The 23,395-nt window shown below is 42.8% G+C and overlaps 1 protein-coding gene across 1 annotated transcript in view; it reads left to right on the forward strand.

Annotated features, from left to right (window-relative positions):
• CCDC149 (coiled-coil domain containing 149) overlaps nt 1-23,395 on the forward strand; it is a 96,231-nt gene that overhangs the window by 58,373 nt on the left and 14,463 nt on the right. Inside the window, 7 exon segments of the mRNA XM_059923250.1 lie at nt 6,405-6,521; nt 7,340-7,512; nt 8,226-8,298; nt 9,715-9,799; nt 11,353-11,497; nt 20,871-20,947; nt 22,330-22,362. Coding sequence (XP_059779233.1) covers nt 6,405-6,521; nt 7,340-7,512; nt 8,226-8,298; nt 9,715-9,799; nt 11,353-11,497; nt 20,871-20,947; nt 22,330-22,362 — 703 coding nt within the window.

Consider the following 23,395-nt stretch of genomic DNA (forward strand, 5'->3'; position numbering starts at 1 on the left):
AGAAAAAAGACAGCCGTCTATGAACTAGGAAGCAGGCTCTCACCAGACACCCAATCTGCTAGCACCTTGATCTTAGACTTCCCAGCATCTAGAACTATGAGAAATAAATGTTGGTTGTTTATAAGCCATGCAGTCGATGGTAGTCTGTTATAGCAGCCTGAATGGACTAAGGCAATCTCCACTTTCAAAAACACTAAAGTCACCTGGGGCTCAGTGAGGCTAGACGACAGCCAAAGACATGTGACTAGGACCAGCAGATACAGGATCTGAACACAGATAACACCTGGAGAATAATAGCTGCTCCTGCTGCCAGCTGCCTTCCTCCCACTGTCTGTTGGGGAAAATGGATTCAGGCAAATGAAAACAAGATGAGGGAGAGACTGTTGAGGGCTATGAGGGACGAAGCCCAAGAAGAGATCAAGGAAGAAGCGAGGCATTCCGACTGGGGGGCCTTGGCGGGACCAGAGTTTGAGTAGGGCTTTGGCAGAGGAGTTGGACTCCATCGGCAGGGTGGGGGAAGAGCGCCCAGGAGCCTTTTGTCGCATCGTTTTGCAGCCCTGTCCCTCAGCCACATCCCAGCTGCAGCTGCACCTCATCCATAAGTGGACGACTCACACCCATAATTCATTCATAAACGTTTATTTCCATCTAAATCAGCAAATGGATGCATCTCCTGGTGGCCGTGCGCGTGCCTCTCAGGGCACTGATCCACTTCAAGCGTTGGCACAGGGAGGCTAGCCGTGCAGTTTTGATGGCCCCATTGGAGGAAATCAAGCGCTCTGAGCAGTTGCTTCATAGAGCTTCCAAGGTGGGAAATCAGCCTCATTGCCCGCAGTCTACAGATAAGGTTGGCTCAGCAGCTCGGCCGCCTCCAGCTTAGAAGAAAGATCGGACTTCCCCAGTGGGCGTATGTGTGGGGAAACTCACGTGGAGGAGGACACCAGTGGTCACAGCAGTAATCGTAATAGCAGCTGACATTGATCAAGCACTTTTTATGTTCCAGGGGCTGTGCTAAGTATGGTAGAGAAATCTCATCTTCTCTTGCTTGGGACTAGGTTCTAAAGTCAGCGGGTAAGAGGCAAAAACTTGTGTCTAGCAGAAATTCACCTTGATGGTCTCTTAAATTGTCCATAAAGTTCTGGGCAAGTGGCCATGTGTCTCCTGAACAGGAGTCTTATGTATAAATATGAACAGTATGATTTTGTCTAAATGTATTATCAGTCCCTCTCCCACCTTGCTCTCAGTCTGAGACATTGAAAGCAGGGGTGGGTAGAGCCACCAATTTTTAAAATTTTTATTTCTCTCCCATCCCCTCTTCTCCATCTCTCTCTTCCTCCTCTTGGTTCTCCCCCTCATCTTTTTGCCAAACACATACATTTGAATTCCCCTAAGTTAAATGCTCATTTAATACAACTTCACTCTCTTACTTCGTGTTTAATGTTGGGTAGGGGAAATTGCCCCCTCTACTCCTCTTGATTTCTCTCTGTGTTTTTTTTTTTTTTTTTTTTGGCGGTCCCACACGACATGCAGGATCTTAGTTCCCCAACCAGGGATTGAACCCTGAAGTGGAAGAGTGGAGTCCTAACCACTGGACCAATAGGGAATTCCCCACTTCTTGATTTCTTGTGGTTGGACATGAGACAGATGAACAGGAGAAAAAGATACACTTTTTAATTCATGCTGGTCCCATAGACATGGGACCTAAGAAATGCCCAAAGCAGATAACTTTTATACTTTTTAGACAAAGAAATAATAAATTTGGGAGGAGTTGACAGGACAAAGAAACTTAGGTTCGGGGTGCCCAATTACTGAAGAATCTAAACCGAGTTTGGGCTTGGGGTAGTAAATTAAAGCAGTAACAGGGTTTGTTTATACTAGTTTCTCGCCCGAATCCCCACCTCTGGCGATAAGGGCATCCTTCTACCTCCAGATGCAGGAGGGCACCCTTCACACGAGAGATTTTTTTTTCCTGCTTTCAGGGTGACAGAAAGGAGGGTCAGAGTGTCCCTTGTGTGTTGGCCATTTCTTAAGTAACTTTAATTCAAAATAATAAATATGCCATTGAGGCACATTTGGGGGCAGCCTACTCTGGGCCCCAACAGTTACAGCAACCTTGGACAGTAAAAAGCTGTACTGTTACTGTCGTATTCTTACAGTGAAGGACACTAAGACTCAGAGAAGTTTAGGCATATACCTGAGATTGCACAGCTCTCGAACTTGGCCCCAGGACACCCCCCCACCCCCCTGGCAGGTGGACTCCAGAGCGCGTCAGCTGTCAGCTGGGAAGGCAAGAGAACTCTCCCTGGGGCTGCCATCCCTGTTACGATGGCCTCCTTGGGCCCCTTCAGCTGATTGAACTTGAGTGTCAGACTCAACCAGTGATGCAGCTTTTACCAACTTGGGCCTCATTTTTAAAAATAAGTGTTTCATCCAGTCCAGCCCTGAGATTTAATAGCCGATATTGTATGCACATTAAACACCAAATGATTGTTAACATGTTTATTGAAGCTTAACAGGCATCCAGTATATAAAAGATGACTCTCTTATATGGCTGTCAGACCTCAATAAACATGTTTAATAATTAATTGGCATTAAGCAAACATAATTGTGTGATTCTAAATTAAGTGTTCGGCGAAGCGTACTGTGAATGGAAAACCTCAGTGGTGTTTTATTACTTAAAGTTCAGGCTGTCAGTCTGGCTTTTCACATACGAAGAAAAGCGCCCTGCTTTCAAAGCCCTGTCGCAGACCTCCTGTTGCCTCATGACAAAAACGGCACAGGCCTTCTTGTTCCTAGACCCTTTCATCTGAGAAATGTTTCTTACTTGGTTAGCTGTTTGTCTTTCTGTGTATTCACCTGGCGTTCTGAAAGTCCTGAGCCAAGACTGTGATGTGAAAGATGTTTTCACATATCGGCTTTCAGGTAAATTAACCAGTTCTGACATAAACTCCGTTCCCCCCCAGTACAGCCGATTCTTGACATTTGCTATAGTTACATTCTCTAACATCACTGCAAACACTGAATTAGGGAATATTGAACCATTGTTCCTAGGGGAAATAGGAGATTAGGTTCCTCTGAGCCTCTGGTCACAGTATTTTTGTCACCTGATCAATATATAACTGTTTTCTGTGTGTTTCTGTTTAAAGTCACCTTATTTAATTTATACTGTTGATTCTTTAACATTGAACTCACAGCCAATAGCACTGTAACTCGTGCCTGAAGGAAGCTCATCTAACACACGTCTATTCTCCGTAAGGCACATCATGGCCTCTCGTGCTCGGGAACATGAGACAACACTCCAGCACTGCACAGGAGGGCCATTCTAAATGGCAAAACACCAACAGAAAGCACAAAAATGTGAAAAAAAGTGGCACGAAAGAAACCATGAAAAGGACACTTGTTTACAGTATGAGCTAAATCAAGAAAGCAGAACATTGCCTTGTTCGACTTTAGCTGGGAACGTTCCTGTGGGGTGCTTCCCATTTTTTGCAACTCTGTGTTTATCTGCACATGTCCCCTCATGATGCAAAAGCACTATGAATGCTGATTTCGAGGTTACAAATAAATTTGCATTATGCAAGTATACAAATACAGAATCCTTGAGCTTTGGAATGGGGATTCCATTAAGCACAGCCATCTGTGTACCTAAGTGCCGTGTGTCCTCCGCTAGGCCTTTGTACAAGCTGTTCCACCTGCCTGGAACACTGTGTGCTGATCCTAATGATGCATTTGCTCATAGTAGGTGCACAGTAAATATATGTCCAGTTCATCTGACTAGTTTTCAAATAAGGACCCCAAATATATGTCATTTGAAAATGCTCTTTACTTTTCAGTAGTCATCATTTCCTGCACAGTTCATTGCTGTTATTTATTATTCCTATATAGTTAATATTCTACCTTGGCTTTTAACTTTCTCACCTGCCCCTAAATCCTTAGGGACTTGAAAAATAAAGCTATTCTCTCTATTGGCAACAAATCCCTTAGGATCCACACAGGAACGAGGAAGAGCATACCCCAGCAGGTATTCCTGGATGGGTTGGATCTGTGTGGCAGCAAAAAACTGTCCCCAGGATTTCATCCATATATGAAGCCCATCTGCACACACCCTACAGGGAGGTGGAGGAATCAGTCTTACAACCTCTTTTGAAGAAGCATCAGGAAGCAGTGCTGTAAAACTAAAAAAGCACTCTAATGGCCACCTGCTTGGCACTGATGGGCATCTAGGGGATGCTCTGGGACCACTGGACCTTCCTGGGGTCTCTAACATAGTTTCCATCATGGCCCTACTGGAAGGTTTGGAGCTGCACATGGAGCTCGGCCCCAGAGACTGGGAAAGCCAAGGGTTCTGCAGGGATCCTTTGGAAAATTACCTTTTTAGGACTAGAATTTAGTTCCTAGGGACTTAAAAATATTTTAAAAGTACGTTATGAAAGTCATGTATACTTATTTTAAAAGTTAGAAAACAAAGAACAGAGAGCATACAGTCTTGCATCACCTAAACTTAAACATTTAAGGGTTTTAGTGTATTTGGTAATTTTTTTCTTTTGTGTGTGGGTTCTTAGTATAATTTCAATCATACTGCATATTTTTTTTTCGGCTGTGCCGCACATCATGTGGGATCTTAGTTCCCCGACCAGTGATCAAACCCGTGCCCCCTGCACCCCCTGTATTGGAAACTCGGAGTCTTAACCACTGGACTGCCAGGAAAGTGCCTTTATTTAAACATTTTTTTAAATTATTTATTTATTTATTTTCTGGTCACACTGTGTGGCTTGTGGGATCTTAGTTCCCTGACCAGGGATTGAACCCAGGCCCCCAGCTGTGGAAGCATGGAGTCCTAACCACTGGACTGGCAGAGAAGTCCCCAAACTGCGTATTCAAGTTAGTTTTCTGCTTTTTTTCCCACTTAGTGTGGCAGCATCCGCATGTCCATGGTACTACGTAGTTCACATCAACCTCATTTTAAACAGCTGGAAACTTGCTGTTTGATTGATTGATCAAACAATCAATCAGTTGATTGACTGCATTATCATTTGCTAGCCATTCCACTGTTGTTGGACATTGTTTCTATTTTTTTTCTTACTGTTTCTAAAATAACAGCACAATCTACTTTTTTCTTTTTTCCTAAAGCTAGTCCATGTCTGGGATTATTTTTAGCCCAGACTGTCAGAAGTAGAGTTACTGGATCCTTGGATGGGGACATTTTTTTTTTTTGCTTTTTAAAACTTTATTTCAGCATAACTATGGGTGCAGAAATACGTTCATATGGGTTAATAGAATGCAATTTAACTTATCCTACACAATTTGGACCAAAAACCTGGTACATTGTTTGCTCCAAAAAAAAAAAAGGGATTTGAAATCTGGTTTATTTTTCATCTATTACAAATGTGTGTGTATATATATATATATATATATATATATATATATATATATATATATATATATATATAAAGATCCTCCATCAAATGCTGCTAAAGCAAACAGCAAGAACCTAGAGAAATTAACCTCTGGTTTGTCTCTGAAAATTAACAGGTGTTGCACTGTAAAACTTTACAAAACCGGAGCAACAAAACATTGTAATGTTTCAGTGCCAGCTCACAGAGTTCAGTAACTAATGGATGTTGATGAGGGTGAGGACAGCCTATGTATACATGTGAAAATATAAAAGGTATCTGATCTAGTTAATATTGCATGTAGATCCCGAATCTACTCAAACCAAGATTCAGATAATTTCTTAAATCTGAATTAACACTATCAGTCCAGTTCATCTGCTGAGGTCAGAAAGGAAACTCTGCACAGTAGCTGTTTTCCTGAGTTGTGCAAAAAAGAAAATTAACTTTCTTCCCCAGCGTTTTAGTCCAGAACTACAGCAAAATATTTCATCCATTGTCAACATTCATGGGGTGAGAGGCGATGAGGTTACTTAGGCTTAAATCTGAATTAGCAATCGGATGCAAGAGTCAGATAGGGACATTTTTAAGGCTCTTGATAACATAGCCTAATTGTTAAGAATGTGGGAGCATGCCCATCTTAACAGATACTTTACAACACTGTGTTATCATTTTTTAATCTTTGCTAAGTTTAAAAGAGACACAGAGATTTTTCCCTCACTATGGCAGGGCTAAACAGGCTATCCCCCTTCAGATGCCCAGGCCTGTGTTCCCGTTAGCCTTATAGGTGTATGTGTGCACACGTGTGTCTGTACATGCAATATGGATTTTTAATTTTTTTTTAATTAATGATATTGGCAAGAAATTTCTTTATCTTGTGCCTTTCTCCAGTATTTCTTGGAAAATCTTAACTTCCAACACTTTCTGCCTAGTATGCTTGGGGTTTTGTTTGGATCTATTCATTTTAACTCTCTCTCCCTCTCTCTCTTCTTTTTCTACCAATGGAAAATGCAGCTCTTGAGAATGACAATTGCCAAACAGAGGCTGGGAGACGAAGAAATCGGCGTGCGGCACTTTGCAGCCCATGAGCGTGAAGATTTGGTTCAGCAGCTGGAGAGAGCAAAGGAACAGGTTACCGCCAACATCTGTTATGAGTGGGGGATATGTTTGCACAGCTGAGCATGACACAGAGAAGAGTAGACTGTGCCCCAATTTCTCAGAGACTGTGGGGTGCTTGGAACGCGGTCAGAGGAGGAAGGAAGATGCAGTTTGAATGCATTTACTCCCTCTGTTCTCTGCTAAGTTCCCAAGCAGCCTTTTGCATTTCTGTCTTCCAGCAGGTCTGCTCTCTTACTTTGGGTGCCATTGTTCTGAACACAACGAGAAACCTCCCCCATAACCAGGATAGACAGGGAGAGAACAAACATGACACACTGGCCTTAATTTGCAAGTTTCCGCTGAAATGCTGAGTGGATGCTTTTTAGGCAAAATCTCAACGGGTACCGAGCCCTAGTTAGGGAACAGCTTAGAGAGCCTAGACTTCATTTTTCTTCTCTCACTAATTGGTTTTGAAGAGCAGAACATGATTTCTGGGTCTAGAGTGGTTTGAAAAAGTATGTATTTGTAAGACACTGGCTGTTGTTCCCAATATCTGGATTTGCCCTCTCCGAGCCCCTGGCTTTAGGGCAGGCTGCAGTTGGTAAGTGATCGGTTCTGTGTTTCCAAGCTGCTGCAATCCATCTCATCTTGGATATAGTAAGTGTCTGGCCGGAGGTTGTTCCTTGCTTTTAGCTTTTCTCATATTCCGATGTGTGGCGCTTATGGTTTTATAGCAGGCGCTGGTATTGATAAGCTCTCTAAAAGTCAGTCAGCCAAGCGGAAGGCTCGTCTCTAACCATAAAGCTGATGTCTGCAGAACACCTTGAGTAAGGGCACTTCTTTGGTTTCAGATTGAGTCTCTGGAGCATGACCTGCAGGCCTCTATGGACGAGCTTCAGGATGTTAAAGAAGAGCGGTCTTCCTACCAGGACAAAGTCGAGAGGCTCAACCAGGAGCTAAACCACATCCTGAGCGGCCACGAGAACCGAATCATTGACGTGGACGCCCTGTGTATGGAGAACAGGCAAGTGCCCAGTCCCAGGCCCGCACTCAGGTAGGATGCTGGCTCTCCACTTGCCTGCAGGCTGGGAGTTATTTGCAGCCCTATTTACATTTAAGAAAATAGCCTTACAGTGAAAGGAAAGTCTCAACCCTAAAACAGTGATATTCATGTCACACGTTAGTTGTAGAAGTAAGAAAAGAAGAACCACATGCTTACATGCCTATATCCATGCCCTCTTTCCCCCTGCCCTCCCCGGTTGGGTGAGAAGGGTAGGGAACCAGTGAAAGCTGCTTATTATTGCTATCAAGAGGACAGAAAAGAATAAGAAAATAAATTGAGAAATTCCCTTAGCTGTTTCTTTTCCCAGAGGCAAATTTCAGTGTGTGTATGTGACTAACTTAATGCTGTGTCTGGTATTGCCTCTTGCTGCCTTGCTTCCCAGTGGAATCATCTTAATGAGAATTATGTGAAAACTGTGTTGATATCCCTTAGGGGATCTCTGCAGAGGGCTGTCCTAAAGTGAGGTTTCAGTGATTTGGGCGTATTTGACCTTGATCACATCCATTTAAGAAGAGGTCACCAAGATGCACTTTTTCTGCTTTCGGTGGTGGGAAGGCATTGTATGTAAAAGGTGGCTCTTTGGGTGTGTGGTTTTCTTTTTTTCCTCTCCTACTTGAGTGTATGTTTTTTATTTTGCCTCCAAACTCTTCCTAGTTGTATATATTCTTTTTCAGGTACCTTCAAGAGAGATTAAAGCAACTTCATGAAGAGGTCAACCTCTTGAAATCTAACATTGCCAAATACAAGGTAGAAAATCATGACGGTGATGGTGATGATTCACTATTGTACATCTAAATGTCATTCTATTTTAATTCCCTTTTATGTGCCAAAGATACTCTAGTGCTTGCCTGCCCTCCCAGATAGTTCAATAAGAGCTTTAACTGAGGAACCAGTAAGAATTAAACCCCAAACAGCAAACACAACAAAAACAGGTTTTGCAAGAGCTCCTTCCATTGTCTGGACAGGGCACACTGACACCACCAGAATCTGGATGTGACCACTATACAGCCTCAGTCTATATTAAATTAGGTTTCCTACCCAGCTTTTCTATAAAGTGTTCTGTCATCAGATGTTCTTTGTCTCCTAATCATCCATAAGAAAATGATTTCCGAGCAATGAAGGAACAAAGATTGGGAAATCACAATCTAAACGATAATGTTCACGTCACACTAAAAGGACAGAATGTTTAAATTCTCCCCGCTGTTATTTAGTCTAATTCCAGTGCCATTAGTTAGATAATATCTGTTTCTGCAGATGTTAGTTGTAAGTGTTATAATTAGCAAAATCTCCTGGGTTTCTCTGCTTTGAAAATAGATTGATTTCTCTTCCTGAGGGTGAAGTTTTATAGCCGTCTCTATTGGGGCAGCCATCTCATATTCCTGGCTTTTGACGTTCACTTTTTTCTCAGAAGTCTCCATGCTGTTCTTCCTTTTCCATTCTGGGGCGGGGGGGGGGGGGCTCCACTTGAGTTTACACCCATCTATATATACACACACAGCCAAAGAAGAATACAGCTCTTAAAGTTGTATAATTAATACATAATTTAAAAAATGTGTATATGCATTCACTTAACAACATTTATTCAGTTCTTCTATGTGCCAAGCACTGGCTGTATAGCACATATCAATTTTAATGTAACGTTCTGTTCTAGGAATGACACATATGCACTTCCTTAATCTTGAGTCTATGGCAGATTTCATTAATCAATCATGGCTTTTCTTCCAGCCCAGCCACAGAAACCTTCCAGACACCACTAATGATCTTTTGGCATTGCTCCATGAAAGTAAACCTAGTCTCCATCTCATGTCTGTTTGGAAGGGGTTTCCATAACTAGTGACTTCACACATTAGACTGAGTTCTTGCTTCAGATTTGATTTAATTTAACGAATATGCATTGAGTACCTTCTATATATAGGAGGATATAATTGCTGTAATTCTGCTGGGCACCAACTTAAAAAAAAAAAAAAAAAAAACCTCTTTACCAGGTCCATAAAAATCATAACTCCCTGGCAGGGACTCTGAATTTTAAAAGTTGGGCTAGCATTTGGAGTTTGTAAAGAGTTCTTGTGTGCTGGATGGGAGGATGCATCTACCGGAATTAGGTATTTTTCCATTATTGGCTTTTCTGACAGAGGTTTTTGTTTTCTCCCAATGCTGCTTTAGAATGCTCTTGAGAGACGGAAAAACTCAAAAGGCCAGGGTAAATCCAGCAGCAGTGCTCTGACTGGAGTCCTGTCTGCAAAGCAAGGTAGGGGTCATTTTCTGGGAGGGACCACCTACGATCACAGAATGCTAGCACTGTGGGTCCACATCTCGTTTTCTGAATTGGGAATGGAAGTGATTCTTAAAGCAGTCACCCCCAAACTTCCACCTGCATCAGGATTGCCTGGAGGGCTTATTAACACACAGATTACTGGGTCCCACCTCAGAGTTTCTGAGTTAGTAGGTCTAGGGTGAGCCCGGAGAATATGCATTTCTAAAAAGTTCCCAGATAATGCTGATGCTGGTTCGGGGACCCTGCTTCGAGAGCCGCTGCATTAGAGGTCTCTCTAATGACTGGACTCCATTTGCATCTATTCCCCTAACTATGCTCCTCTTTCCAGAATGTTTTCCCTTCTGTAATCACCAGGTTAGCATCTCCAAGTGTCCGTTCCATCCTCATTGAGTTTCTCCTTTTCCTGGCCTCTATGATCAGACTAGAAAAGTCTCACAGCTGCTGAAATCTGTTGAGACCCCGTCCTGTCACCGACCTGGGACACGCTAGCCACGCTCAAACACGCTGGCAGAGCAGTCAACCAGGCACAACCTTTCTAGAGAACCATTTGGTTCTCTGTTATAAAAAGCCTTAAACTGATCCCCTTTGAGCCAACAAGAAATGATTACAGACATATGCAAGCATTTTGCTTCAAGAAAGTTCTTCCTACATTAGTTATAATCAAAAACATTGGAAACAACATAATTGTCCAGGAGTAATTAAATAAATTACTGTAGATCTATGCATGGACTACTAAGCAGCCGTTGCATTTTATATTTTAGTAGATATTCATGATGAGACATAAGGTTAAGTGAAAAAAGCAGAGCTTTTTCCCATTTTTGGAGAGAAATGTGTGAATTTGTGTGTCTACATATAGGCATATAGGAAATGGTGTTCAAAGATATATAATGAGAGATTTATATTATTTCTTCTTTTTTCTGTCTCATAGGAATACAAGTGGTTGTGGTCTTTTGGGGTTATCTCTTATTTTCTAAAAAACATGCATATACAAAATATATTTTGTATTCTAAACAATCTCCTACATTATCTTACCACCCACCAAGGGTACTGTGGGAAGCTGTGATATAAAGCCAGGAGCTCAGGACTAGAGTCATTTTCATTTGCATTGCTGTGTGACCTTCAGCTAATGTTGTTAATCCATCAGCACCTTGCTTTTCTGTCCATGAAATGGGAATAAATAACATTTTCCAGGTTCTTTTTAAAATTTGAAGCCTCAAATGAGTTAGTCAGCGTGAGTGTTTCGAAAGCATAAAATACTGGACAAATGCAAAAAATTATTATCCTTTAAAGAAAAGGTGTTGCTAAAAGTCCATGAGTACTTCCTCCTTTCTGTTTAACCCTCACACTAAATTTTATTTTCTTTTTCACTTTTGACACTTGAAGTGGACCCTTCAATTACAACACAGTAGCTGGTGGAAGCCGGGAACTGATCCCAGCTTCATTATCCAGGAAGAACTGACACTGGTTTGCATTCCAACGTTCCAGAAGGATTTAAGACTGAGTTGTAAATTTTATATCCCACCCAGTTCAGGATCTGTTATCTGAGGACCACGGGTGCAGTCTCCCAGCTACTCCACAGTCCATTTCTGATCTGAAATCTCTGGCAACAGCCCTGTTGGAGACAATCCATGAGAAAAACATGGTGATCCAGCACCAGAGGCAGACCAACAAGTAGGTGGCTGGACCCTGGGGTGCAGGGCGGGTGGGAGATGTGTGAGACGACGACTATCAGCAGTGGGTTGCAACCAGGGGGTGGGTCTGCCGGCCTCAAGGGAAGAAGAGAAGAGCCCTTAAATCTGGAGGGAAACTTACTGAGCTAGAACTGTGCTTCTGCATTATGACAGCATCTTGGCTCTCGGCTGGAACCAACATGGAAATAATACTGGTTCTTGCTTATTGAATGCTTACTCTGAGCCACTCACAGAGTAATGCATATTACCCGGCTGATTTTTTTTTTTTTTTTAAATGTATTTATTTATTTATTTTTGGCTGTGTTGGGTCTTCGTTTCTGTGCGAGGGCTTTCTCTAGTTGCGGCAAGCGGGGGCCACTCTTCATCACGGTACCCGGCTGATTTTGATGGCATGCTTGCCCGGGGAACTTAATCTAATCTCCTCCACATCTTCTCTAGGGGAGGCACCTCCTCATGCCATTTTAACCTCACAGCACAGCTTTCTCGGGCTCTGAATAGCAGGAACACCCAAGCATCAACTTACAGGCAGCTGGGCCTAGAATGGAGTCTCGTGCCACTTTTCCAGATCAGCAAAAAAGATGGTGAAAAGAAACAATAATTAAAACAGAATGTCTTATTTGGTTACTATAAATATGGTGACTATGTTGGGCAAAATCAAGCAAGTTAAAGTAGCAGGTCAAGACGACAGAAGCAAAATTGGAAGTGTTCAGAGAATAAACAATAAATTAAAGCAAAAATCATCGCAAACAGGGCCAGCTTTGAGGACCGGCGACTCATGCAGTCACACATGGCCCAGTGCTCAGAAGGTCCCTGCACTTGGTCTAATCAATGCTTTGCGTCACCATCTTGAAAATCTTAATCTTTTTTGAATAAGGGGGCCCTGAATTTTCATTTTGCGCTGAGCTCTGCAAATTACATAGCTGGTCCTGCTTATAAGACCTACATGTGGAAGCAAAATTTAAGCGTGGAATACAGGAGCAAGTGCCCAAGGCTGGGCTTCCAGCAAGAACAGGGAGGGGTCAGGGAATCGGGGGCCTGGAGAGGCGGGGTGCAAGGAGAGAGGCAACTGGAAAATGATGGAGAGTATTGTAAAAACAAAATAACAAAAAGAGAGGCCGGGAGTGAAGGGAAGATTGAGCAAGAGATTAAGATATATATAAAAGAAGGCAGAGAGCAGTGGAGGGAGTCTGGGCAATCTCAGAGGGATGACAGGGGTAATTTATTGACAGAAGAAGTTTTAAAAATTCCTTTAAAAGAAATCTTAATCAAGAACTGAAACAGCCAGTTGCTAAAATGGAGATATGCCTCGGGGGGAGGACGACGAAACGGGAGTCTCCCCAGAATAGGTACGAGGTCTGTTTTATTCAGGTAGAATCCCCTGCACCCGGCAGTGTCCCCAGGAGCCTTCTCTGTCCTCACCAGCTCCCTGTAAGGCACCCACTGGGGCTCTTTCAAACCTCCTCAGGCCTTCTAAACCCTAGTCTGTTCCCAGCAGGTGACCTCAGCTCCTCTTTTACTGAGAAAACAAAGCCTGCCTATCCTGAGCCACAAGGATTACTGCTCCCGCCAAACCAATGTCTTCCATCCTATCCCTCGTCTCTGGGAAACACACCAACACACTGTCCTCCCTCCTTTGGGGCCCAGCTCTCCTGTGACCTCCTCTTTCAACCTCTTCAACTTCTGCCCCTCGTCCTGCTTCTGCATCTTCACCCAGAAACCTCCCAGGTCTTCCTGAACCCCGCAAAGGGTTCCCGTGAATTCCACTCACCTCCAATCTTTGTGAACAAGAGGCCACCTCTACTTCTTCAATAGCCACCCCCTCAACGTGTGTTCTGGGGGGCACCTGTGTTAGAATTACTTGGATGGGGTGCTTGTTTAGAAATGCAGATTTAGGGGGCTTCCTGCAGGGAATATCAGGATTCTGGATTTTAGCAAGCCCCCAGTGATGCCATGGGCAGGAACAAAAGATCACCTCGCTTCAATACCTCCCAAGACCTCTTCTGAATTTTACATAGCAATCTTCCTTTGAAGGTCACCAGTACCCCCAAACCCCACTTTCTGAGTCTCTTTCATCTCTAATTTCTCTTCATCCCAATTCCCGTCTTGAAACCCATCTTCTTGGATTCCTCCTACTCTCTGTACCGCCTCGTTCCCTTCCCCCTCCTCCTCTTCCCCCTCCCTCCACCCCAGGCCACCTCCTCCTCCTCCTCCTCCTCTTTTCTTTGGTCTCCCATCTTCTTCCCCCACTTGGGGGACCTCACGCCCTCTGTCTTTGCTTCTTGTTCTCTGCAGACTCTTCCTAGCACTCTTGTCCCCACCTCGCCATCAAGAGCAAGACCCACATGTCCATCTGCTAGGTTGACAGTTTCCCCTGATATTTTTTCAGCTCCTCAAATTCAATGAGTCTACAGTCTGGAGCATCCATCCCTTAGTACATTTTAAATACTTTAAAATGCTTGTGCCCTTTGACCCAGAGGGTCCGCTTCTAGGAATGTATCCTAAAGAAAAAAATCAGAATGATGCCCTAGATTTATACATAAGGTGGTTCACTGTGGATTCATTTATAAGAGTGAAAAAAATGGAAACAACCCAAATATTTTTAAATTGGAGAATGGTTAAGATTACAGTAAATCCATAAGGCACAACATCATGCAGCCATTTAAAGCGTGATTTGAAGAATATTTAACGTGCCCTGCTCACCATCCTAATACCTAGGTTTGACCAACTTCCACATCACTCAGGTTGAAGCTGTCCCAGGGCCAGTATGTTTGTCCATTTTGGTCACTGTTCTCTCCCAGTATGTCGGATAGTGCTGGGCCCACAGTGGGTGCTCGTGATTATTTGATGAATGGATGATTGAATGTCCTCTAAACCTTTGTTCCTGTTCCCTTAATACTGACATGCAAACAGGCATTAAGTTTTATGGTTTTCATGCATTCATTCACTTATTCAATATATATTTCCTGAGTGCTTGCCAAGGTCCTTCAGTGTACATCTCCTACCTGCCCCTTCTTCTTCCTTCCCACCAGACCATTACCTTGTCCTTGGGAAGATCCTCCCATCAACCTTCCATCCTCAGACCCCACCTCACCTCCTCCACTACTTGCCCGGCCACACTCACACCCACCTGCCAGCTACAGTGCCTATCACAACACAAGCCTCCACCGAAAAGCCCAGCTGAGTCCCACCGCCTGCCAAACTCAGTATCCCCAAGCTGCTGGCCTGACACTCCCGCCTCTTGTGACAGATTGATTTCCTTATACATTCCTCCCATACTCCACTGCAACCGCACACATCCCCAGGTGCCATGGGCTCTCACCCTCTGTTGAGAGAGATAGGCATTTTCATTTTGCTGCCTTTATTTTTTTAATGTACCTTTCCATCTTTAACTACTCTTTAATAATTTTGAACCATCTGTTGATTTACATTTTAAAAGGTTGAGCAACAATATATCTCCAAACTACTGTTACCTCTCAGCCAGCCAGTTCCCCTGCCTGGAAGAAACCACCATTCCTCCTTTTTTATGTATCCTCTCCAAGGATGCATATATAAGCAAACGCATAGTACATTTATATAGACACACATAAATACTCATATATATTTATATAGACATAGATTTCCTTTTTATTTTTGGTTTTTTTTTTTTTTTACAAATGGTAGCTAGTATTCATCAGAAAAAGTTTTTTTCACTGTCTTCCACCTTGCTTTTTTCTCTCATAACAATAGATCTTGAAGATTGCCTCATATCAGTACATAAAGTACCTAATGTGCCATTTTTAATACTTTGAGGGTTTTAAGTTTCACACTTTCAATAAATGTTTTATTCGGGGGTATGGAAAGAAACGAATGATACAACAGAAGGAGTGGGAGCTCAGAATAAAATGTGCATTTGGTCTGCTTGCTCTTGTCCCCCATGATTTAGCCTTTTGTACCTAAGATTTAAAAGTAGCTTTGTTTGGGTGGAGCGTTAGAAGTAGGAATGCAGGTGCTCTGTTCTGTAAGCGTGTGCTCCCCCTACCGGTGCTTACCCTCCTACCCCCTCCCCACACGCACACCCCCCCCACCCCTCCCCCACGCTGATAAGGCCCAATGGGAGCCATCTTGAAGAACTGATGAATAAACCTAGGACTTTATATTTTGAGAGGAAGTTCAATTGATAAGCATTTTGCTTGAGGGACTTCTTGTGAGTTTGCAGTTGTCTAGCTATGGTTAAAGAAGGGATGGGCTTCACGTGTCTTAGAAACAGGTGGCAAAGCATTAATGAAGAGACAGACGTTAAGAGTGTGTCTCGGGCTTCCCTGGTGGTGCAGTGGTTGAGAATCTGCCTGCTAATGCAGGGGTACACGGGTTCGAGCTCTGGTCTGGGAAGATCCCACATGCCGCGGAGCAACTAGGCCCGTGAGCCACAATTACTGAGCCTGCGCGTCTGGAGCCTGTGCTCCGCAACAAGAGAGGCCGCGATAGTGAGAGGCCTGCGCACCGCGATGAAGAGTGGCCCCCGCTTGCCACAACTAGAGAAAGCCCCCTCACGAAACGAAGACCCAACACAGCCAAAAATAAATAAATAAATAAAAATTTTTTTTAAAAAAACACACACACACACAAAAAACAAATAACTCAATTTAAAAAAAAAAAAAAGAGTATGCCTCACAGCACAGCACCTCTGGTCCTCCAGCCCTGCCCAACAAGCCATCACTCTGCCAGTGCTGGGGTGGTAGCTGTGGTGGTCAGTACGTGAGGATACGCTGGACTTTCACTACCCTCTGTGCTTTGCCTAAAACTCTTCACTGCTCTCCCCACTCCCTGGCCGGTGGTAGGTAGCTTGGAAGTTCAAGGTCTTGGAAGCAGCAGGAGCTGTCGGGGATCAGAGCAGAGATTCAAAAGAAGGTCCCCTGGGGTGGAGATAGGGGGGCACGGTTCTCTCCAGTCTGTGTGAGGCCATGGCCACCTCTTCCTCTTTGGGATCGAGCTCCCCCCCAGGACCCTCACTCAGAGATTCTTGCTTGCTGTGTTGTCCAGAGAGCAAGGACAGAGGCACAGTGGTGGCCAGCTCCTGGGTTCGTTCTGTCTTTGCAGATTTCCTGTGATGTTGCTATCATTGGAAACTACTACTGAAAATCTCTCCAGAAGCCTGGCATCTGGAGGATTTTTCTAGACTACTGGGTAGACATATGCTGAAATCTCCCCTATCCTAAAACAAGCCACCGCTAAATAAAAACTTTATTTTAAAATCTCCCCTGTCCTACAAAAAAAAAAAATCTCTCTCAAGCCTGTTTATGCCTCAGGCTACTGCCCTGGCTGTCTCCTTGGATTCCCTGCCAAACTACTTGAAGTCATCTATATTCACTGCTTCAACCTTCTCATAGGCTGCTTTTCCCACCCCTGTCACTTGGATTCTGGATTTCACCCCTTCCTCTGTCTTGTAACAGCTCTCTCAAGGGTGGGACATGTCTTCTTAGTGGACTTTTTCTTTTTCTTTTTTTTTTTTTTATATTTTATTTTTTTATTTTTAATTTTTTTTTTGGCTGTGTTGGGTCTTCGTTTCTGTGCGAGGGCTTTCTCTAGTTGCGGCAAGCGGGGGCCACTCTTCATCGTGGTGCGCGGGCCTCTCACTATCGCGGCCTCTCTTGTTGCGGAGCGCAAGTAGCTCAGTAGTTGTGGCTCATGGGCCTAGTTGCTCCGCGGCATGTGGGATCTCCCCAGACCAGGGCTCGAACCCGTGTCCCCTGCATTAGCAGGCAGATTCTCAACCACTGCGCCACCACGGAAGCCCCTTTAGTGGCCTTTTTCATCCTGTGTGACCTCCTTCTAGAATAAGACGATACTGACCATGCTGCCCTACCGGGAACCTTCTCTCCCCTTCCCCACGTGGCCCTGGCGCGCCTCTTCCCTCTCCACCTGCGCTTCTCTGGCCCTTTCTCACCTTCCGCAGGTGGTGCTCTGGCCCTCTGTTCTTCTGACTCCTCACGCTGTGTTGGGGAGCAGACCCACCCCCAGCGTGTACCCTCATCTTTGCTCTCCCAGCTCCTCCTGTCTCCCGGTTGTGCAGCTGTCTACCCGATATCCCGTAGGCACCTCCAACTGCTCGGCTTCCTCCGTATTATTACTCCATTCCTTTGGCTTCCCTGCATCCCCTGTGGCTCCTTTGAGCCATCGTCATCACTGCCCAGTGCAACACTCTCCTAACTGGTCTTTCTGTTTCCACTCATCCTCCTTCCAGTTCATTCTCAACCCCACGTCCAAAACAGTTTTCCTAAACTTCCTTATGCTGCTTCTCTGCTTACAACCCTTCATTGTCTCCTTGTGGCCAATGAATAAAAGTCTCACCATTCTCAATCTGGCAGCAAGATCATTCATGATCTCGGTCCCTACAAGCCGCTCTGGATTCATCTTTCATTTAATCTTCACGTCTTCTCCACAGTTCTACTGAAGGACTTGTGTATTTCCAGGCTCGGGTTTTGATTCTGGACCCTCCACTTACCAGCTGTGTCACCCAGGGCAAGTTAGTTGGCCTCTAATAAACGTAATAAGAGCTACCTCATCTATTGTCACAAGGGGCTAAGGGAGATAATATTTGTGCAAGGCTTAGAGTAATACCTGGTACAGAACAAGTGATTAATAAATATCAACTGCTGTTAAAGCCTTCCACTGGCACTGTACTTGTGTGTGTCTGTTTGTGTGCATCTGTCTGTCTCCCGCCAGAATTTTAGTCCCTAAATGTAGGGACAGGGTCTGCTTCTCTTCAGTGTCCCCTACAGCCTCAATAATTGTTGGATTGGTTGAACTTCATTGAACAGACCCTGTTTGTACTTCTACTGTCTCCATCTATGAATACTGCCAGCTATTGAGACTCAGATAACCCCCTTCTCTCTGTGGGCTGCATCACACCACGTTCAGTGGACCACCTGCCATATCTGTTCAGTGTGAGGCCAGTTAGGAAACTCTCTGTCATTTGAAATATCTTGGGTTATATTTTGCAAGTCCAGCTATGGCTGCATCCATATATCAGTTATGAACGGTTTTAAAGAGAACTTGCTTTAGGTGTGAGAATGCTGGTTTTCTAGTGCCATTAGGGGGTTATTGGTTAAGAGCATGCACTTGGGAGGCAAACTGAGGTATAGGTTAAAAATCCAGACTCATCACCAGCTGAGTCCTACATGTGGTTTTGGTTAAGTTAACTAACTTCCCTGCCTCTGTTTTCTAGTGGGAGGAGTCGAGTGTGGTGGGTGAGAACACTGAGGGTTGGGAAAAGACACAGCTTTGAGATGAACTGTGTGTCCTTGGACAAGTTGCTTAACCTCTCTGTTTGTTAGAGTTCACATGTGTAAAAGGAGGATAAAAATACAGTCTACGCTGCAGAGTTTTTGTCAGGTCGGATTAAAAAATGCATATTTAGTAGGTGTTTGGCATAGGCTCTGACTCAGACCTGGGACTCAGGAAAGATTAGTTGCTATTTGTGTTAACTGTAGTGTAGTTGTTATTGTTATTGATGTCATTATTGTTACTATTACTACTACCACAACTTCTGCTGGGTCCATTTTATCACCTCCAGCCCTGCATCAGATGCTTATGTCAGGCTAAAGAAGAAAGCAGTCAGCCCTGACAAACTTAGGCAGAGTCCCTGAGACTGTTAGGCTGTTAGGGACCCCAACAAATTCACCTCAGCGCATTTCTGGGAGACATGGCTGCGTTATCCAGGACCATCAGAAAAAATGCAGCCAAATGTCTCTGCACCACGCCTTTGAACGTTGCCCTGACGGCATCCTTCATTGTCCACAGAAGAGTTAAGCCTTATCTTTTGTTTCCAAGAAGCAGCCACGTACAGATGATCTGATCTCGCTAAGATGCAGGCATCAACTTGAACACTGCTGTGATTGCATCTCAGACCCATCAGCTGGTGAAAAGGGAGCTCGGATCAGAGGGTCTGAGCAAAATATTGAAAGTGAGATTACGAAAAGAGGTGTTTGTTGAGGGGTCAGAGACATGAAAGCAGAATAGACCCAACACATAGAGTGAAAATTGAAAGTAATTGATAACGACTATGCAGAATTTAAGACTTAAGGAAAAGAAGAAAAGAAAACTCTAAGTACCTAGATGAACGAAACCACATAGAGTCACGTCAAAGAGTTTTCTGTGAACTCAAAGGGAATATTAATTAAGTAAAAGACGCCGCAAGTGAATTCAGGTAAAATAAGGATGAATTCAAAGCCACATATATATGTGCAGATATATACATATTCATGTCTCGGTATGTATGTGGGTGTGTGCAGCTATGTCTGGAATATAAAGAGAGGTAGAAGAACAATTCTGGCGTTCTGGTTTCTCCTGCTGAAAGGATTTGAAACTTGGCTATTAAGGTGATTTCCACATCATTTTAGCACAGCAATGCCAAGAATATCCCCCAAAGATAAAGACTGGTTTTTCAATTTCCGGGCCAATGGAAAATGATTGAAGTTTTAGATGACTATCAAATCATTTCCCAACTATATTTAATTTTGTGTAGAGTGAAGGAGGGAAAATATATGCCCACATTTATATCTTTCCATGCATATAGACAAAGTTCGGCTTCCAAGTAAGCAGAGTAATCTGTTCAAATACACATTCTAGATCTTATACATCACAGTGAGTCAGAATGGGCACCTTGGAAGGCAATGTAATTATTCTAGTGATTCTGTAATTTCTGAAAAGTTTTTGAAATGCCTATTTTTTAATTCTCTCCGGATATCATTACAAGCCATGAAAAAAAGGAAAGCATTTATTTAATCAAATATATTTATTGAGCACCTACCATCTACCAGACATTATGCTAGATATCAAGGATATAGACATCTGTAAGCCATAGTTTAGGTCTAAGAAGGCAGATCTTATTATTTTATTACCTCTAAGTAACATTACCAAGCATGTTCTTCCATATTATTTGTTAGACTTGGTTGTTTCTGAAACTCAGATCCCCCCTCAAAGAATCAGGGTGTGATACTTGTAAGAGTATTCAAAATTAAGTGTCATCTTTAGCACTGAGCAAATAGAAATGATGTAAGATGTCTGGGCAATGGTAGAATCATTGTTTGGCTGTGCAGCTACCTTTGTGGGAGAAGATTCACTTGAATGACAACATTTCAGTAATTTTAAAATAATTTTTAATTATTCACTTTATATTTTCATATGTACTTTCAATAGAGTATGTATGTGTGGAGCAAACACACACACACAGTTTTTAGCATATATCTTAAGTCTCAAAACATGTTCTCTCTATTAGGGCACTAGGGGGCTTCCCAAGTATCCTGCTCACAGCCCTGAGAGCTGATGAGATCGATGCTCATTGGTGTTTTTTGTCATTCTCTCCCCTTTTCCAGAATCCTAGGGAATCGGGTGGCTGAACTGGAGAAAAAATTAAGAACTCTGGAAGTTTCTGGTTTGTGGAGTCTTCCAGGTAAGTAGAACTTCATGAAAATTTTCTTTTTTTGAAAAAAAATTTCTTTTTTTGAAAATTTGCAGAGCAGACTTTACCTTTTTAATGTTCTTTTATTTGATGATCGTTGCTGAGAAATCTACAAGTGTTTTAAACTTAGAAGCCATCATTTTGGAGGAAATCAGAAAAAAATAATAAATATGCAAGGTGAACTATGAAGTTTTGCTAATCTAAATTCTGAAATTGTCATTGTATATGTCTGTATATATTTTATTTTTAACTTTTATGAGTATGGTAAATTGCTTCATTTTTTTCCCTGTAGGTGTCTTACAGAGATGTATTCAATTTAATCATCACCCCTAAAAATGAATATAGGAACTGACAAAAATTTATTCTAGTTAATCATCAGTTCTAAAAATGAATGTACAAACTTACAAAGACTTGTTCAATTTAATCATCAGTCCTAAAAATGAATATAAGAACCAACAATTGTCTATCCCAAATGCACTTTATAACCTCCTTCTCTCTCCGCGCCACCCCCCATCCCATTTGTTACAGAGATCGAAAATCAAAACTTCCTCTGGAGATTATTTTTTGCAGTGGTACAGGGTGTGAAGAAACTGATGTTTCACTTTAATTAGCTATATTTACCCATTTGTCCTGGTAAAATACCCCCTTCATGAGACCCCCGTCAGCTATTCTTCTTTCTCTTTACACTCTCCAGAAACTTATATTTATCATTTCCACTACCTCCTCTTTCCCTGGAAACAACTTTGTACGAATATTTTTAGTTACTTAACCTTTCTGCACAAACCCTTCTCTACCCTTGAATCATATTGGTTGCTTCCTTGTAATGGATGAGAAATGAACATTGCCACGGGGACATGGACAAAACCACATGTTTTCTTAACATAAATCTGAATAGCCACCTTAGGTTGCCTGGAAGTGTGTTTCATAAATTGGAATTTTTAGTAGAGATTCCTTGAACTTGATGTCAAAAGACCTAACAGACCTAATTAGTGGCAAGTGCCATCCTGGGGATTTGAATGATCCATTTTGCACAAGAACATTTTGATGCAGTTAAAACCTTATCTCCTTTGAAGGCCTTTCTTTTATTGCATTGAATTTCAACACAGTCAGGCAAATTTATCGTTTATTTGTGCAGTCAGATTGCTATTTGTGTGCATGTACTGGAGTTTGGATTTTTTTTTTTCTCTCCAAATGACTTAGTGAGATTTCACAATGTTTTATTTCTACAACTTATGTAAAAAGATGGAAGTGGAATAAATGAAAGAATGCTGAGAATTTCCTATCTCTGCTGTTGTTTGGTCTAGGTTAGAATGGCTATTATGCAATAACAATTGTTTCTTTCCTTTTTTTTTTTTTTTTTTTGCTGCCTGAAGGCCTGAGCTACAATGTTTCCGTAGGATTTGGGAGTATGTTCGGTTTGAAATATCTTTGTTTGTGGCTAATAGCAGTGCATTAATATCATCCCTGCATGTAAATAAATAGAAATGCACTCTCTATGTATCCTTGCATTTTTCTGATTAGAACAGCCAATTGAAATAGAGAATTCAATTAGCACGAAGCAAATATTAAACGGTAAAATTAGTTTGGACGGCAGTAACTGAATGGATTTTACGCCCCAGCCATGTTTGTTCTAATCTCTGGCCTCCACGTAGATGCAAAGTGGGAGGACAGACATAAAGAGTGGCAATTCCCCCTGATCTGACACAGTTTATGTAATGGCGATAGCATTGCCCTGGTGCAGTGATGAAGGGGGTTGCAATGAGGTGTCACCTTGTGATCATTTTCAAACCATGGTGAGATTGGGGGGTGGGGAGTGGCCTCTTTTAGTGCAAATCAGACCAGTCTCTCCTGTCTGCTCATTGTTCTGTGGTCTCCATTTAACCTTCTGAATAGCGGAGCAAGAGGAAGTATGTTCTTTTTTCCTTCTCTTCTTCCTCTTCCTCCTCCTCTTCCTCTTCCACCTCCTTTTCCTCTTCTTATTCCACTTTTCTCTTCTCTTCTTCCTCTTCCTCCTTCCCCAAGTAAGAGCCAAATCATAGGATATCAGCCAACTGGAGTTGGGATTGAGTCCCAGTGGTTTCAGAGAATTGCTAGCTCTCTCGTATTTACCAGCATCTTGAAAGGATCAGTGTCTCCTCTAATAAATCAACCCATAATATACTGATACCTTTTTGAGCATCAGCTTTGTGAATTCAGTCCTGTACCAGGCGTTCTAGACATGCCCCTCGCCCCCTCCAAGAATCGACAGTCCCACTAGGGAAGTAAGATGAATATGCACCAAACAGTGAAAGGAAAGCACAAAGTATTACATAATTAAGTATCAATTAAATGATAAAGATGTTAGTGTGTGAGGGAATAATGTGACCAGTCATCGTATGCTGGACTTAGAAGGACAGATGAGAGCAAAAAGTTCAAGGATGGCAAATGCTTGGTGTATAT

This window comes from Balaenoptera ricei, chromosome 5, assembly GCF_028023285.1.
Source record: "Balaenoptera ricei isolate mBalRic1 chromosome 5, mBalRic1.hap2, whole genome shotgun sequence".
NCBI lineage: Eukaryota > Metazoa > Chordata > Mammalia > Artiodactyla > Balaenopteridae > Balaenoptera > Balaenoptera ricei.